Raw genomic sequence first — 18,156 nt, 5'->3', positions numbered from 1 at the left:
AAATAAAGTTCATGTATTCTCAGCCCAAAAATATAGATTGCAAAAGCAATTAAAAAGGGAGCAAATGAAACTCACATTAGCAGCATATAAAGTTGTTCACCAAAATGTGACTGAAACTCGAATTATCAAATAATCGTGGATCTCAACCTAGAGAACATATGTTGGTCAATAAATGTCTATCAAGCTAGGTCAGGTCATAGTGTATCACAATCCTAATGCTCGAGATCGACATACAAAAGTTATCCAAAGTCGTTTCAAAAAGTCAATTTTGACAATAGTTCAACAAAACGAGACGTACCTTATATAAGGATTCATTTACTCGGTTGGTAATATTCAAAAATCCAATTTATCAATCTTACAAACAAGTTGTTTAAATATTAATTGCAGATTCAAAAGCAATTTCAATTAACTTCAATCATAATTTAGTTGATCATATCTTTTAATCCGTTCATCGAAACTATTCGATATCTAAATGAAAAGTTATTGGTTTTTCGCCAGCTTTCCAAAAACATGTATATCATATACCTTTTTCCAGTAATATATGTATTTAATTCGTGATTCATTATAAACTGTTTAACGACGAAATTTAGCATAGAAGCATGTATAAATATACATACTCGAGCACTAGACATGTATACACTATTAATTTATAAGAGATAAAATATAAATGCTTACATATCAATATTGTGATTCAATATTGCAGAAAAGTAAGTAGACGTAACAGAGATGATAAACACTAGGTTTGACTTTACGACCATAACCCTTGAACAATACCCATAACCTCCTTAGTAATAACCCATAATTTCCTTAGCTCTATCCCGCTCGTAAAACTCATTTTTAAAGTGACACGCTCATGACTTCGTCGTAGTATTTTATGTATAATAATAATACTACTAATAATAATAAGATTAATAATAATAATAATCTTAATAATAATAATAATAATAATAATAATAATAATAATAATAATAATAATAATAATAATAATAATAATAATTTAAATATATACAGAGATGCGAGTGTGAAGAAACAAGTCGCGAATTCGATCAATTTATAGTAGTTGGCCAGCAAAAGGGTGTCATGCGATCGCATGGCTTTCCTAGCCATTTTCCATGCGATCGCATGGAGTGATTTTCCAGCTCACTTGTGTTTAACTTCTTCCTCGTCGACATAATAAAATATAAATATAATATATATAATTTAAATTTAATTAATTATATATTATATTTTATTTTCGTGCACAGTTGATTTATAATTTTTGTTCTGATAAGTCGTACGTCGTCACTCGATTTATGTCCCGGTTCCGGTTTTTCGAACGCCCTTTCGTACGCTAAGAAAACTTGCATTTTACGTTTCGTGACACGTACATTTGTTAAAATATAGTCTTAAATTATCAATAAACTATATCACTCAAAGTGTATCTTAAACTTTCGAGTGTTTTGGTCATTTACTTCTATAAATCATCGTCTCGTAGTATATACATATACATATATACATTTTTCATTTTGAAATAGTATTTTACTGTAGCAAATAGTGATTTTCGAAAATACTGTAGCTTTTCGTGTACTATAGTAATTCGAAAATACTGTAGCAAATTAGTGTTTTACTGGTTCATCTTAAACGTTCTAGTTAACTTATCTAATTATATCAATCAGATAATCTAACCAATAAGTTTAATGCACAGTATCATATACACAACACTTTGTTACGTTTTCAAGTTATAGTATATATATATATATATATATATATATATATATATATATATATATATATATATATATATATATATATATATATATATATATATTTACATATAATTGTTCGCGAATCGTTGAGAACAATCGAAGGGTAATTGAGTAGTTCAAGAATTTTGAGATTCAACTTTACAGACTTTGCTTAACGTGTCGAAAACATTAAATCATTTAAAGATAAAGTTTAAATTTGGTCAGAAATTTCCGGGTCATCACAGTATATACCCTGCAATACATTTGAGAACAACAATTAAACCTTCATATACTCTAACAATTCAAATATATCATACATCAAACGACACAACAACCATTACAACTATTGAAAACGACACAATTCTTGCAATTTTGGGAATCTTGATTGATCCTTGAAGGAAACCTATACTAATTGAAAATTTCAGGCCATCCAATTCACCCACATCCGCCAACGAACAAACAACCTCAAACACATAAAGCTGCTTAAATAAGAAGCGCCCGTCAACCAAAACATTTAAGAGCCACAACAAGAAACTCGAACAAATCACCACTAGTCGCAACATAAATGAAAAATCCCAAACCCACATGTAAGACCCGTGTAATTATTGTAAATAATGTATAGAAGTTAACTTTGTTGTGGGATTGGTTTTATATTTCAAAAGGAGCTAGGAACCAGTTTCTGTCCATTTGCGCGCCGCGCGGCCTAATGGCGCGCCGCGCAAAATCGTGCAGACAGCCCCTCTTGTTTATTTAAATTTAAATCAAGGGCATTTTGGGAAATTCACTTCAAGGCCGACTTTAAGGCTTGGTTCAGTTGTTTGGGAGCTCATTTACTCCCCTTTTCACCAACCTTATCTTCCTAATTCAATTCTAGAGAGAGAAGTGAGTTCTAGAGAGAGAAGTGAGTTCTAGAGAGAGAGATCCCATTTTGGAGAAGAAGAAGAAGGTTTCTTGCTAAAGTCCAAGTTCTAAAGTTGTTCATCTCGTCAATTGCTACATCTTGATAGTTGTGGTATGCCTTAACTTTCAATTCTTGTTTTGATTTTGTGTATGGGTTAGGGTTTGTGTTAAAGATGAACATTAAGACCCATTTTAAGTAAATTGGGTGTTCTTGGGTAATTTGGATCATGTAGACTCAATTATGTGTAAGCTAGGGTTTTAAATGTATAAATTGTTGTTATGAAACCCTAATTGGCTAGTAAGTTGTTAGAACACCTTGAGGAAGTGTAAATGGGTGTGATTTGGGCATAAATGACCCAAAATGGGTGTGTTGACTTTTATCGAGTCAAATGGGTCAAAATGGACCAAGATGGGTCAATATTAGTGTTTTGTGCTAAAACCTAGTGTTCTATTGTGCGTGAAGGCCATGAGTGCCAAGTGTTAGGGTTTTTGGTGAAAACGACCCAATTTAGGGTTAGTTGTCAAAATGGGTCAAGATGACCTAGGATGGTGTGTGTTATGAGATTAGACCAAGTTGATTGATTAATTATGCTTGTGAAATAGGTACGTTACCTTGGAATTCAAGCTTGGTTTAATAATCACCGAAGGCATAAGGTGAGTGGAATAATTATGCGTATGTGTATATAATGTATTTATTTGTGTTGCACGAATGTGGTATTGTCGCGGTGTTTAAGACACCACATTCTAAGTAACGAGTAGCATTGTCGCGGTGTTTAAGACACTACTCATGGTATGATTGACTTGTGGTATTGTCGCGGTGTTTAAGACACCACAATGTCATGGGAGTGGAAGTGTCGCGGTGATTAAGACACCACTCATTGTATTGAATGAAGTGTGGATTCGTCGCGGTGTTTAAGACGCCACATTGTTGTAAGGGTGAGTTAGTCGCGGTGTTTAAGACATCACCCGGGGACTAGTGATTACGCGGTGTGTAAGTAACACTAGTGGACGTTATGAACTCCAACGGTCTTGTAAGTACCGCTTCCCGTGTTCGAATTGGTTAACCAAGGTTATGTGAATTATGTATTGGAAGTATTAATTTATGAATCGTATGCTATTGTACTATTAGCTACTTGTGGGATTGTAAATTATTGGTATATGCTTATTAATGTAGCATGCTTGATGAATTGTTAAACTCGAATATGATGTTGTGTAAGTGATGCGAGTAAGTAGATTATATATGTGTATGTATAATTATTGTGCTCACTAAGCTTTGCTTACCCTCTCGTTGTTTACCTTTTTATAGGTTCGTGTGTGGATAAGGGTAAGGGCATTACCTTGGATTGAGTTTCCCGCTTCGATGATTAGGAAGCACTTTTGGGTTATGGCTTGGAGTTTGACCGAGACTTGGGTAGTTTAACCCCAAACACCATGCTCGTTGTGTCGTTTGGCAATTAAACTTTTTGTGATCGAAACTCTAATTTGTATTAAACATTGTATTTTTAAACTTAGTGGCGTTTTGGGCACGTGTGGGCCCCACCTTGTAAAACTTGTTCATACCTTAGTTATGTGCTAGTTTTACATATATGAATGTATGGTTAAAAGCGTTTTGGTTAAATATGCCGGGAACACGTTCATCTTTTTCGCATTTAAACTTTCCGGCAACAGCAGGGGTTTGGCGCGGCGCGCGGCCCTTTTGGCGCGGCGCGCCGATGGCCTGGAACAACAAATTTTTTTTTTGTTTGAGATTTCGTCGTGTTTGGTCGGTTACGGTTTGGGTTGTTACAAGTGGTATCAGAGCATGGTCTAAGGGATTTAGGTGACTTGAGATAGGCGCCTAGACTTAGACTTTTGTGTGTGCATTGTGCGGACTTGTAGGACTTTGGGTCGGACCGGGTCTTGGTTAGCGCATAGGTTTATATGAACTAATCATGCGTTATTGTTTGTGTTGTATAGCAATCATCGAGCGAAATGAACGTTGTACTAGCGAGTTAACGCGACGTGCTCGCGTAGTAATGATTAGCTACCCTTACTACCGGTGCAAATCGTGTCAAACAAGCGATGTACGACGATTGTCGAGCGAGATGGAGTGGTATGGTGTATATGTATATATGTGTCATGTCTTTAGTTTCGTTGTTTAATCTTTTCCGTTTTATAGAATGAAGATGAGAAACGGACACGACACCGATAATGGGGGCACGAGCGAGGACCCCGAGTTCACGGCCAAGGTTGAGGCCATCTTTCAACGCCAAAAGGCGGAGTTTCGCGAAGATGTTAAGAAGATGTTTCTCGAGACGATTGACGAACAAGTCGTCACTTTGGTTAAGGAGCAAATTAAGATTGCTCTTCAAGAAGAAAATGGGGGAAGGCGTGACTTTTTCTTCAAGAACTTTAAGGATGCTCAACCTCCTACTTTTGAGGGCGATCGGGACCCACTCAAGAGTGCCCGATTCATCTCCGATATGGAGGGGGCCTTCCGTACTTGTGAGTGTCCACCCGACAAGAAGACTAGGTATGGTTGTAGCATGTTAAGGGGTGACGCGAAATTGTGGTGGGATGCTAAGATCCAACTCTATGGTGAAGAACAATGTATGGACTTCACTTGGGAGGAATTTAGAGCGGAGTTCTTCGATGAGTACCGAACTTCGGCCGATCTTACAAGACTTAAGGACGAGCTACGTACCTTGAGGCAAGGGTCGATGGACTTGAACACTCTCAAATCCGTGTTCTTGTCCAAGACGCAATTTTGCCCGGAGTATGTCGGGAATGATAAAATGTTGAAAGAAGATTTCTATCGAACCTTGAATGATAGTTATCAAGAAAAGATTAGCGTAAACGTGGTGAAGAGCTTCGATGAGTTGTTTAATATGGCGAAAGGGTTTGAAGCGATTGTGTTGAGGAAGAGAAAGTATGAAGGTTTGAGTCACTCAAATTTTTCAAGCAAGAAGTCAAAGAAAGGCCCAACCGAGAGTGTGGGGAGTGTGAAGAAAGGTGCCTCGGGGGATTTCCCCTATACTTGTCATAATTGTGGGCGAAGGGGGCATATGGCTCGTGATTGTACCAAACCATCTTCTACTACAAAATTCACTTGCTACAATTGTGGGAAGGAGGGACACAAGAAACCCGAGTGTCCCGAGTTGCGTAATGATAATGCTAAGCGGATAGAGAAGGCAGCGGGTACGGCTAGGGGTCGTAACTACTTGATGTCTAATGAAGAAGCTAAACAATCCAATGAAGTCGTTTCAGGTACTTTCATGGTTAACTCTAATCCGGCTCGGATACTTTTTGATAGCGGTGCTAATTTGTCTTTCGTATCTCCAAGATTTGTGCCTAAGTTAAATAAACCGCTAGTAAAGTTGAGTCGTCTGGTAGAAGTTGAAATAGCGGATGGCAAGACGGCGCTAGTGGTTGATGTGTGTAAAAATTGCAATGTTGTGTTTGGCGCCGAAAGTTTCGAAATTGATCTTATTCCGATGACTTTGGGTGATTTTGATGTTGTCGTTGGTATGGATTGGCTCGATCGTTATAGAGCCGATATTGCATGCCACGACAAGTTTATTCGTGTAAAGACCCCAAGTGGGGGAGAGATGATTATTCATGGTGATAAACGAAGGAGATCGGTGCCGATATGCACTTTTGCTCGGGCACGACGTCACGTTATTACCGGTGGTATGGCTTTCCTTGCTCATGTTGTCGACACTCGTAATGAGCCACCACCAATTCGTGAAATTCCGGTAGTTAATGAGTTTGAAGATGTCTTTCCGGATGAGTTACCGGGTGTCCCGGCGGAAAGACAAGTCGAATTTCGCATCGAGTTGGTTCCGGGGGCTACCCCCATTGCTAAAACCCCTTATCGTTTAGCACCAACGGAGATGCAAGAGTTATTGAATCAAATTCAAGAGTTGCTCGAGAAGGGTTTTATCCGACCGAGTGCTTCGCCATGGGGCGCTCCGGTCTTATTTGTGAAGAAGAAAGACGGTAGTATGCGTATGTGCATTGATTACCGTAAGTTGAATAAAGTGACGATCAAGAATCGTTATCCACTACCTAGGATCGACGATTTGTTTGATCAACTTCAAGGCGCAACGTATTTCTCTAAGATCGACCTACGGTCCGGCTATCACCAAATGCGGGTCCGTGAGGAAGATATTGAGAAAACGGCTTTCCGAACGCGTTACGGGCATTATGAATTTGTAGTTATGCCCTTCGGTCTTACGAATGCACCGGCGGCATTCATGGATCTTATGAACCGGGTGTGCCAACCTATGTTGGACAAGTCGGTTATTGTGTTCATTGACGACATACTAGTCTACTCGAAAAGTATGCACGAACATGAACGTCACTTGCGTGAAGTTTTGAAGACGCTAAGAAAAGAGAAGTTGTATGCAAAGTTCTCTAAATGTGAATTTTGGCTAAGGGAGGTTCAATTCCTTGGTCACATTGTGAACGAAAGCGGTATCCAAGTGGATCCGGGGAAGATTGAGACGGTGAAGAGTTGGGGACGACCGACTACGCCCACGGAGATCCGAAGTTTTCTCGGATTGGCCGGTTATTATCGTCGGTTTATCCAAGACTTTTCTAAGATTGCTTCTCCATTAACAAAGTTGACGAGGAAGAGTGCTAAGTTCAATTGGGAAAACGAGCAAGAAACTGCTTTTCAATTATTGAGAGAGAAGTTGTGTCAAGCTCCGGTGTTAGTGTTACCGGAAGGCGTCGAAGACATGGTGGTTTATTGTGATGCTTCCTTAAATGGGCTCGGGTGCGTTCTTATGCAGAGGGGTAAAGTCATTGCTTATGCCTCTCGGCAATTAAAGGAACACGAAACGAGGTACCCGACTCATGATCTTGAAATGGCGGCGGTTGTGCATGCGTTGAAAATTTGGCGCCATTACTTGTATGGTGTCAAGTGTACGATATATTCGGATCATAAAAATTTGAAACATCTTTTTACTCAAAGAGATTTGAACTATCGTCAACGTAGATGGATGGATGTGGTGAAGGATTTTGATTGTGAGATACTTTACCATCCGGGTAAGGCGAATGTGGTCGCGGATGCGTTAAGTCGGAAGACTCAACATCCGGCGATACGTGTAGCATCGTTACGTTTGATTATCACTAATGACTTTCTTGAAAAGATGGTTGAAGACCAAATAGAGGCTTATGTTCACGATAAGCACGCGGAACGAATTGTGGGCCAATCGGAGTTCATTACAATGGGCCCGCGGGGTTTATTGTCGTTTCAAGGAAGGGTGTGGGTGCCTAAGGCGGGTGATTACCGACGGGTGTTACTCGATGAAGCACATAAGTCGAAATATTCCATTCATCCGGGTGCGACGAAAATGTATCATGACTTGAAGAAAGATTATTGGTGGCCGGGCATGAAACGCGATGTTGTAAAGTACGTCGAACGATGTGTTACTTGTTTGCAAGTTAAAGCCGAGCATCAAAAGCCGTATGGTAAGTTGCAACCGTTAGAAATCCCGAAGTGGAAATGGGAGCACATTACCATGGATTTTATCACTAAGTTACCTAAGACGGCGAGAACTCAATATGATTCGATTTGGGTGATCGTGGACCGGTTGACGAAAAGCGCTTTGTTTCTTCCTATTAAAGAAGCAATATCGTCGGAGGCCTTGGCTAAGTTGTTTATCAAGGAAGTGGTCTCGCGACATGGCGTTCCTATATCTATTATTTCGGATCGAGATACCCGTTTTACATCTCGATTTTGGGAAAAGTTTCACGAAGATATGGGTACACAATTAAAGTTGAGCACAGCGTATCATCCTCAAACGGACGGTCAAACCGAACGTACGAACCAAACTTTGGAAGATATGTTACGGGCGTGCATTATCGATTTCGGTGGTAGTTGGGATGAGCATTTACCTTTGGTGGAATTTTCGTACAATAATAGTTTTCATACTAGTATCGGGATGCCACCGTACGAGATGCTTTATGGTCGAAGGTGTCGAACTCCCATTTGTTGGGGAGAAGTGGGTCAAAGAGAAATCGGAAGTACCGATTTGGTTTTAGAGACGAATAACAAGATTGATATTATTCGGGAGCATTTGAAGAAGGCTCAAGATAGGCAAAAGTCGTATGCCGATAAACGTAGACGAACGATCGAATTCCAAGAGGGCGACATGGTTATGCTTAAGGTTTCGCCATGGAAGGGTATTATTCGGTTTCGAAAACGGGGAAAGTTAGGTCCTCGGTTTATTGGGCCGTTTAAAGTTTTGGCTCGTGTTGGTAAAGTTGCATATCGGTTGGAATTGCCCGAAGAGCTTGCGGGGATCCATAACACGTTTCATGTTTCTCACCTCCGTAAGTGCCTTGCAGATGATTCCTCATGGATGCCTTTAGATGAGATCGAACTAAACAATAAGTTGGAGTATATTGAAGAGCCGATTGCCATACTTGATGAGAAGGTCAAACGATTGAGACATAAGGAGGTTAGGACCTACAAAGTTCAATGGCGACGGAATAAGGGTTCCGAGTTTACATGGGAGCCCGAAGAGTTTGTGTTGGTTTATCTTCCCGCTTGTCATGCGGCTTGGATCGCGAGGACGCAATCCGAATAAGTGGAGGAGAGTTGTAAGACCCGTGTAATTATTGTAAATAATGTATAGAAGTTAACTTTGTTGTGGGATTGGTTTTATATTTCAAAAGGAGCTAGGAACCAGTTTCTGTCCATTTGCGCGCCGCGCGGCCTAATGGCGCGCCGCGCAAAATCGTGCAGACAGCCCCTCTTGTTTATTTAAATTTAAATCAAGGGCATTTTGGGAAATTCACTTCAAGGCCGACTTTAAGGCTTGGTTCAGTTGTTTGGGAGCTCATTTACTCCCCTTTTCACCAACCTTATCTTCCTAATTCAATTCTAGAGAGAGAAGTGAGTTCTAGAGAGAGAAGTGAGTTCTAGAGAGAGAGATCCCATTTTGGAGAAGAAGAAGAAGGTTTCTTGCTAAAGTCCAAGTTCTAAAGTTGTTCATCTCGTCAATTGCTACATCTTGATAGTTGTGGTATGCCTTAACTTTCAATTCTTGTTTTGATTTTGTGTATGGGTTAGGGTTTGTGTTAAAGATGAACATTAAGACCCATTTTAAGTAAATTGGGTGTTCTTGGGTAATTTGGATCATGTAGACTCAATTATGTGTAAGCTAGGGTTTTAAATGTATAAATTGTTGTTATGAAACCCTAATTGGCTAGTAAGTTGTTAGAACACCTTGAGGAAGTGTAAATGGGTGTGATTTGGGCATAAATGACCCAAAATGGGTGTGTTGACTTTTATCGAGTCAAATGGGTCAAAATGGACCAAGATGGGTCAATATTAGTGTTTTGTGCTAAAACCTAGTGTTCTATTGTGCGTGAAGGCCATGAGTGCCAAGTGTTAGGGTTTTTGGTGAAAACGACCCAATTTAGGGTTAGTTGTCAAAATGGGTCAAGATGACCTAGGATGGTGTGTGTTATGAGATTAGACCAAGTTGATTGATTAATTATGCTTGTGAAATAGGTACGTTACCTTGGAATTCAAGCTTGGTTTAATAATCACCGAAGGCATAAGGTGAGTGGAATAATTATGCGTATGTGTATATAATGTATTTATTTGTGTTGCACGAATGTGGTATTGTCGCGGTGTTTAAGACACCACATTCTAAGTAACGAGTAGCATTGTCGCGGTGTTTAAGACACTACTCATGGTATGATTGACTTGTGGTATTGTCGCGGTGTTTAAGACACCACAATGTCATGGGAGTGGAAGTGTCGCGGTGATTAAGACACCACTCATTGTATTGAATGAAGTGTGGATTCGTCGCGGTGTTTAAGACGCCACATTGTTGTAAGGGTGAGTTAGTCGCGGTGTTTAAGACATCACCCGGGGACTAGTGATTACGCGGTGTGTAAGTAACACTAGTGGACGTTATGAACTCCAACGGTCTTGTAAGTACCGCTTCCCGTGTTCGAATTGGTTAACCAAGGTTATGTGAATTATGTATTGGAAGTATTAATTTATGAATCGTATGCTATTGTACTATTAGCTACTTGTGGGATTGTAAATTATTGGTATATGCTTATTAATGTAGCATGCTTGATGAATTGTTAAACTCGAATATGATGTTGTGTAAGTGATGCGAGTAAGTAGATTATATATGTGTATGTATAATTATTGTGCTCACTAAGCTTTGCTTACCCTCTCGTTGTTTACCTTTTTATAGGTTCGTGTGTGGATAAGGGTAAGGGCATTACCTTGGATTGAGTTTCCCGCTTCGATGATTAGGAAGCACTTTTGGGTTATGGCTTGGAGTTTGACCGAGACTTGGGTAGTTTAACCCCAAACACCATGCTCGTTGTGTCGTTTGGCAATTAAACTTTTTGTGGTCGAAACTCTAATTTGTATTAAACATTGTATTTTTAAACTTAGTGGCGTTTTGGGCACGTGTGGGCCCCACCTTGTAAAACTTGTTCATACCTTAGTTATGTGCTAGTTTTACATATATGAATGTATGGTTAAAAGCGTTTTGGTTAAATATGCCGGGAACACGTTCATCTTTTTCGCATTTAAACTTTCCGGCAACAGCAGGGGTTTGGCGCGGCGCGCGGCCCTTTTGGCGCGGCGCGCCGATGGCCTGGAACAACAAATTTTTTTTTTGTTTGAGATTTCGTCGTGTTTGGTCGGTTACGGTTTGGGTTGTTACACCACAGTGACGAGACTCAAACTCAGTCACCAAGAAAAACACAGAGGTCCGACAAACACCCCAACCATCTGAAGTTACACTTAATGGTGTGAGGATGTCCGACAAATACGACCGGTAGATGGACTACAAGAAACCGAAGACAAAGATAATAAACAGTTTGGTGGTAAAATAATTCACCCCACTACCATCTCAGCATGAAATGGGAAAATTTAGGTCGCGGTGCACGAAGATCGGGTTTACAAACCACGACCAAGGAATAACTGAGAACGCACGAGATGGTGGAGCACCATATGAGAACGTGAAAACAGCATCCTTGCAGCAAACTAGCACTGAGACTCCGACAAACACTACCTAAACAAAACCGTGTATTTGAAGCGATCTATTTAACATCAAACACCGTAGCCAAAATAACATATTGAAATGAAATACCCAAAATGAAATCGATTGTGGTATGTTCATCTGACTAACGACCACCATACCCATATGAAATCCTTATTCAAAACAGAGCATGAAAGAAGGACAAGGTGACACCAAAAAAAATAAAGCCGGAATCATCTTCGAAAAATCGAAAAGATGCGGTGGAAGAACGCCCCGAACGTCGAATAAAGGGAGGATCCAATACTCACACCGACAAACACACCAACGACATTCATGTAGCAAATCCATATTCGTCACATGAGACTTTGGAGGTCGTTAAAAAGGCCGTGAAACACACATAAACACCAAATATTGTAATATTGAGAAGAAGGTGAAAGAGTAGGGATAAAGGAAAGTTGAGAAGGAAAGATGAAGTGAAAAACGAAGACATCCGAACGGTTGCTTCCTTCTCTTTGCTAAACAAGATGATATGTTAACGACTAGCATTGCTATTCACGCATCTCGTACACCCGTGCATGAGGTGTTAGTAGTGAATACTCTTTTATACTAGTCGTCTAATATATTCTTGTTAGCAATGATTCCCCTATATCTTGATACTTGATATCAATCCTGACATTATCAAAACATTGAGCGGAGAAACTTTCAATATAGTGATGAAAGAGACTATCGAGAAGGTCTCATTCTGCTTACGTCCAGCGAGCTAGTGGAATATGCTTTTTTTTTATTATTCAACTACTTTTTTTTTTTTTTTTTTTTTTATTTACAAAATTGAGGTGACATCTTAGCATTTCACCTAATTTAATTTCTAATTTCTGCTCTTCGTAAAAATGAAGGGAAAAAAAAAAAGCACCTTTAAGTCACTTCGCCCTGGTGAATTCAAAACCCCAAAATTTGTAAAACCCTAATTTCAAATTCATAAAACTGTATAGGCAAAATCTCGTTCAATGGACATCGACGAATCAGGATGGATACTCGAATTTCTTCTTCGACAAAATTCACTCGACGATAAAACCCTAAACGATCTAATTCGCGTTCTTCCACTTCCGAACAACAATCCAAAACTCAAAAAATCATTAATCCTTCGAAGCATCAATCGCGATATTGAAAATCAAAATATCACTCAAACCACAATTGAGCTTCTGGAACAAATCGAACAATTAGATATCAATGAAGGCAACACTCAAGTCTCTGATTCAATGAAATCAGCTTACTGTGCTGTAGCTCTGCATTGTACTGCACAATGCGTTGAACGTATCGTAAACAGCGGTGGCGATAAGAAAGATGAGTGTGCTAGTGATTTGAAGAGAATTTGGAGTAGTAGGATTCGCGAAATGTTGCGGTCTAATAAGTCGGGTTTGATTAAAGATGAGATTTTGAAATGGGTGGATGATTTTGAGATTGATGAGTTTGATGTTAATGTTCGTAAGAATGTTCTGGAAATGTGTAAAGAACTGGATGTGTTCGAGGTTGTTCGTGAGTATGTAAATGAGGCGAAGGAGAAGATGGGGCCTTCGTTTCTTGAAATCGCGTGTGAGACGATTTTGAAAGATGATGGATTGAGTAAAGCTATGGGTTTGGATGATGGTGTGGAAGTTTGTGATCATAATAAAGATGGTGAACCAGCTAATAGCAAGCGTAATGGTAACTTGCTGCAATTTAGTATTTTTTGTTTCATCAAAATGAGTTATTTATAGTTTAACTTTGTTAGTCTATTGTTTCTCGATCGACTAGTTTTCGCCAGTTACAACTGTTTACTAAACCTTTGTGAAAAGAAATATGTTAGTGGTTATAGTGATATGAAGGATTATATTCTTGCCGAGCTGATTGAAGTGCATATGTAAATGTATCATATTACTAGTTAGTTTATGATTTATGTTTTGTTAATCAGCTGATATGCTAAGGCTAGATCTTCCATTACCTTTTATCTAAAGATTTAGATTTTAATTGTGACAATAGTTATTGCAGTAGTTCAATTATGATTGTAAAATTGTGAATTGAAAAGTGATTTTGGGTCAACCAACCTGACACTTACTGTTTTGACGCATGCTAGCAGTTACCTGTTTCAACACGAACCCATTTTGACCCGTTACTTAACCAACCTGATGTGCCCCTCTTGCTATCTCTAGTGGAAACCAAATATGATTATATACATTTTGGCCTCTTGTTTCTATTTCAGTTTGACTTGCCACTTTTTATCATCGAAGTTTATGTTTTATTTTCATTCTATGCTGCTTTAGGTTTCAGTTTGAAAACTAATGTATCCTCTTCCCGATGTAAATGCATTGCATTTAAGATTAGTGCAATAAATATATTTGGTATGATGTAGGAGAAACAAGCACTCATGTGCTACCCAGAAAAAAGAAGATTGTCCCAAGGTGTACAAGGGGACCATCAGGACCCAAAACCCATAGAGGAGCTAAAATTGTTGATCCGACTGAGACATCTGACAACAACAACAGATACAATTACATTCCTTCTCCTGAAGTAAATAAAGTTCAAGAGGATCTTGAAATAAGTTCTTTTAATCTGCATCAAGTGGTGAAGGACCCTCTTCCAGATGCAATACGTCTTGCTGAGTCTTTGAAAGGTTGCAGAAACGAAGAAAATACTGTTCATGACCATGCTGTTGGTAATTCTGCTATGGCTGATACTGAAGCTCCTAAAACCTCAGATGATAGAAAAGGTAAAGCTTTAGAAGACAATGGAGATGATGTCATTTGTGGGGATCAAAACAATAGGCGTAAGCCTAGCTTAATGGAACGAAATAACACCGCCCATACTTTCGAGGTAATGATCCCTTGTTTTTGTTCATCTCATGTGATTGATTATTTTTATTTTTCTCCTAATTACTGTTTTATGCAAAACCTGTTTTTGTAATGATCAAAACTAGTTTTAACGTGTGGTTTGAGGGTGCATTATCTATTACAGTCCACTATCATAATATGAACCTTCAGATATATATATATATATATATATATATATATATAAAGGCATTTAATTACCGACATCTGTAATACAAGATGATGGTATGCTTGATGATGTGTTCCCTGCATGTGATTAAGTACTCATCGAGTCGCTATTTTTAGATCAGGTTGTAGGTGTTGGTATTGTATATCACTTAACTAATGATTATATAGTGTTCTTTAGTCTGTTATTAAAAGCTCCGTAGACAAACTACCTAAACTATATAAAACCTGTACTTTAACGGGTATGTAATTTGATGATTCATGCTGCTGTGGATGTTCTGAAATGATGATATACTTATGTATGCGTGTACACACCTGCTTCTGATATAGATAGAAAATGTCAAAAACGTTATATACGATGAGTATAAAGTATAATATTTGATGCTTTTTTTGCAGTTTAAAAAAAAAAAAAATTCTTCGCGATATTTTTTAGTAGCTGTTGTGTTCTAATCTATTACATCTTTTTTTTTTCTTATAAAAGTATGCATATTAACCCATAATTCTATTTAATGTTTTTTTTTCCAGTGGTCTGACTCCATTGAGTCTACGGAGGATGGGTCACCTACAATACCTCACTTGCCCACTCCGAAAACGAGAGCAGTATCACCTTTAAATATTTACAAGATGGAAAAACTCACAAGGCAGAGAAAGAAACGGAAATGGACCATCTTAGAAGAGGACACTCTGCGGACAGGCGTGCAAAAGTATGTTGACCAACTTTGACTCTGACCAAGTTTGACTGATTGTAACCAACTAAATCTGAATTTGACCGATTTTGACCCGTTGATCGGCATTTGGCTGGTATTGATCGATTTTGGCAAGATTAATTGGCCAGCTTTTAAAGCGGATTAATCCCGATTTTTACAACCATGCCCTTAACCTGTTTTAAAAATTTCTCTTTCGGCTAAGTATATGTATCCGACCCATTTGAGATTAAACGCAACCAAATGAACCCATTTATATGGGGTAAATTGCCTCCTTTATTGTTTATATAAAAGTAGAATGTAATGTATCAAGACAAGTAGATGTGATTATCTCATTAGTTTTATGCTTTTTTGTAGATATGGTAAAGGAAATTGGAAACTGATTTTAGGTATGTATCGCGACATTTTTGAAGATAGAACTGAGGTATTGCAATCTATATCTTTCTCGAAATATATATTCCACTGTAATTAATCTTTATCTTGACATCAGATTGCCAAAATCAATTTCAGGTTGATTTGAAGGATAAGTGGAGAAATCTTACACGCTAGTGACTAACCTTAATCGTGTATGAACATCTTTTGTGACACCAGTGTTCGTGGACTGACAAAATCTCATCTGACAAGAGTGGCGGTAATGAAATGGTTTTTTGTTAATATATTATTATTATATCAAATTCAAATTAAATCTGTACATGTAGTGGTTTGGCTAACAATTTGTTAACTCTTAAAAAGTTGGGCTAAGGGTTGCTCGTACAGGTTAGTTAACATGTGGTCCTAATGTCCTATGAGCTTGACTTTTGGTTGGGCTCAGCCTGTATGGAATTTTTGACTCCAAACTGTATGTAGTAAAATGTAAGGGCTTATCAGCAATATTCTCAAATTTATGTGTGCCAAAGTTGTACATCTAGTAAAACACAAGGGCATGTTTGACAAGTAAACTATATATTCATCTGCGTTTTTTGTGATCAATTGACGAACCACAAAAAGAAAGCTAATCAAACAAAACATAACAATTTTGGTTGGGGCCATGTTGTGTAAGTGGCCAGAACAAACCAACATAACATTCCGCCGTCATCCACCAATGGAACCTCAATGGACGGTGGTTATACCATAGGTGATGACAACTTTGAGCCTATAACACGATGGTCATACTAGTTTTTGTTTTAGCTAGGTAAAGTTTAGTTGTAATTATAATTATAATTATAATTAAGTAAGTATATTTATAGGCTTATAGCGATTTATTCAAAAGAAAAAAATATTAAAAAAATAAAGATTCAATCATAACATAAAGGATGATGATCATCACACGACTAATTTTCATCCATAAATCATCAAACATACATTAAAGTATTATTAATTTATTATACTATACTGTACAATATTATATTATATTATATTATATTATATTATATTATATTATATTATAAAAACATATTTGATATAGTACGGATAATAGTTAATGACATATGAATCACTCCTCTAAAATAAAACCACCATACTTATATGTTAAAACGTTTATCCTAATTAATTTCGTAGTTAAATAAACTCATCAAATATGAGAATTTTTTTCATAAATATAAACCTCCTAGTATATTATGACAAAGCTTTGTTATTATCTATTATGTATCTATATATATCTCTATAAGTGTAAAAACATATATAATAGTCATCACTTTTATAAACTTTTCAAGTGGTGGTGACTAGGGATGACAATGGTCACCCGATCCGATGAATATTAACCTGATCCATCTGCTTTATAACGTATATGGATGAGCTAAATGAATTAATAGTAGATACCGGTATGAATCTCGATGATTAGTGGATCAGATATGGATGAAAATTTACATTTATAGATATATTCATTATCACCAAAAATACATTTTTAAAGGCAAACTAACACACACCACTATCACAAATTAATCTACAAAACATATACAAACTGTCCATAGCAGGACTCGAACCTTTGATCTTCTTGTTAGAACGGCTACCTCAATACTGCTGAGCCAATCATATATAAATACATAAAAATATGCAAATATTGATATATAATTATACATTACTTGTTTACGTACACACATATTGTTATTGAGCTTATTTAGATCGTAAAATATATAACAACTAGATGGTGGCCCAATGGCCCACTACGTTGGGCCAAATACTCAGATTCAAAAAACAAAATTAAAAAAAAAAAAAAAAAAAGGATAAATTTGCTGACGTCGGCATGACATGAGCCTGGTACTGTTCATACATGTTCGGCTGTTATATCGCAGACATGAGCCCGGTACTGTTCATACATGTTCAGCTGTTATACTTGTATATGAATGTGTATATGTATAATTTTACTTATTTAATATGTAACTAATATATCATTTGATAGTCTTATTTTTATTTGGGATTTAAAACAATGCACACATCTTCACACAAAGTTAATTTTAATTCCAACCATATAGTAAATTCGCAATCAAAGATATATTACAACAAAAACACGAGTATGTAACCAATTAAACATATAAATTATACATTTACATTTGATAAAATCATACTTACCGGTAATCATAATAAATTAAGTTCAATTGACGTCAAAAATTGCATGTTTTTTTGGCTAGATTTTATTTGTCTCCTCATTTTATTTTATTTTAATAAAATTTTCTTTTATCTATATATTAGAAAATATTTTAAAGTTCTCTTAAATATCTAATGGATGGATATCCTTTAACACGTGTAACTCATTAGATATGAACCGAAATTAAATAAATATGCATATGTTTGACAAAAATTAAGTGAATATGGATGT

General features: G+C 37.4%; 1 protein-coding gene across 1 annotated transcript; it reads left to right on the top strand.

The window, feature by feature from the left end:
- Positions 1-12,536: 12,536 nt before the first annotated feature.
- On the top strand, positions 12,537-16,226 carry LOC139873182 (uncharacterized). Its single transcript, XM_071861116.1, has 5 exons — positions 12,537-13,333; positions 14,019-14,479; positions 15,184-15,362; positions 15,720-15,786; positions 15,873-16,226. The coding sequence occupies exons 1-5, from the start codon at positions 12,637-12,639 to the stop codon at positions 15,909-15,911; spliced, it is 1,443 nt and encodes a 480-aa protein (XP_071717217.1). The 5' UTR covers positions 12,537-12,636; the 3' UTR covers positions 15,912-16,226.
- The last annotated feature ends 1,930 nt before the right edge of the window (positions 16,227-18,156 follow it).

Source organism: Rutidosis leptorrhynchoides, chromosome 10, assembly GCF_046630445.1.
Source record: "Rutidosis leptorrhynchoides isolate AG116_Rl617_1_P2 chromosome 10, CSIRO_AGI_Rlap_v1, whole genome shotgun sequence".
NCBI lineage: Eukaryota > Viridiplantae > Streptophyta > Magnoliopsida > Asterales > Asteraceae > Rutidosis > Rutidosis leptorrhynchoides.
This window is presented reverse-complemented; position numbering and strand designations above follow the sequence as displayed.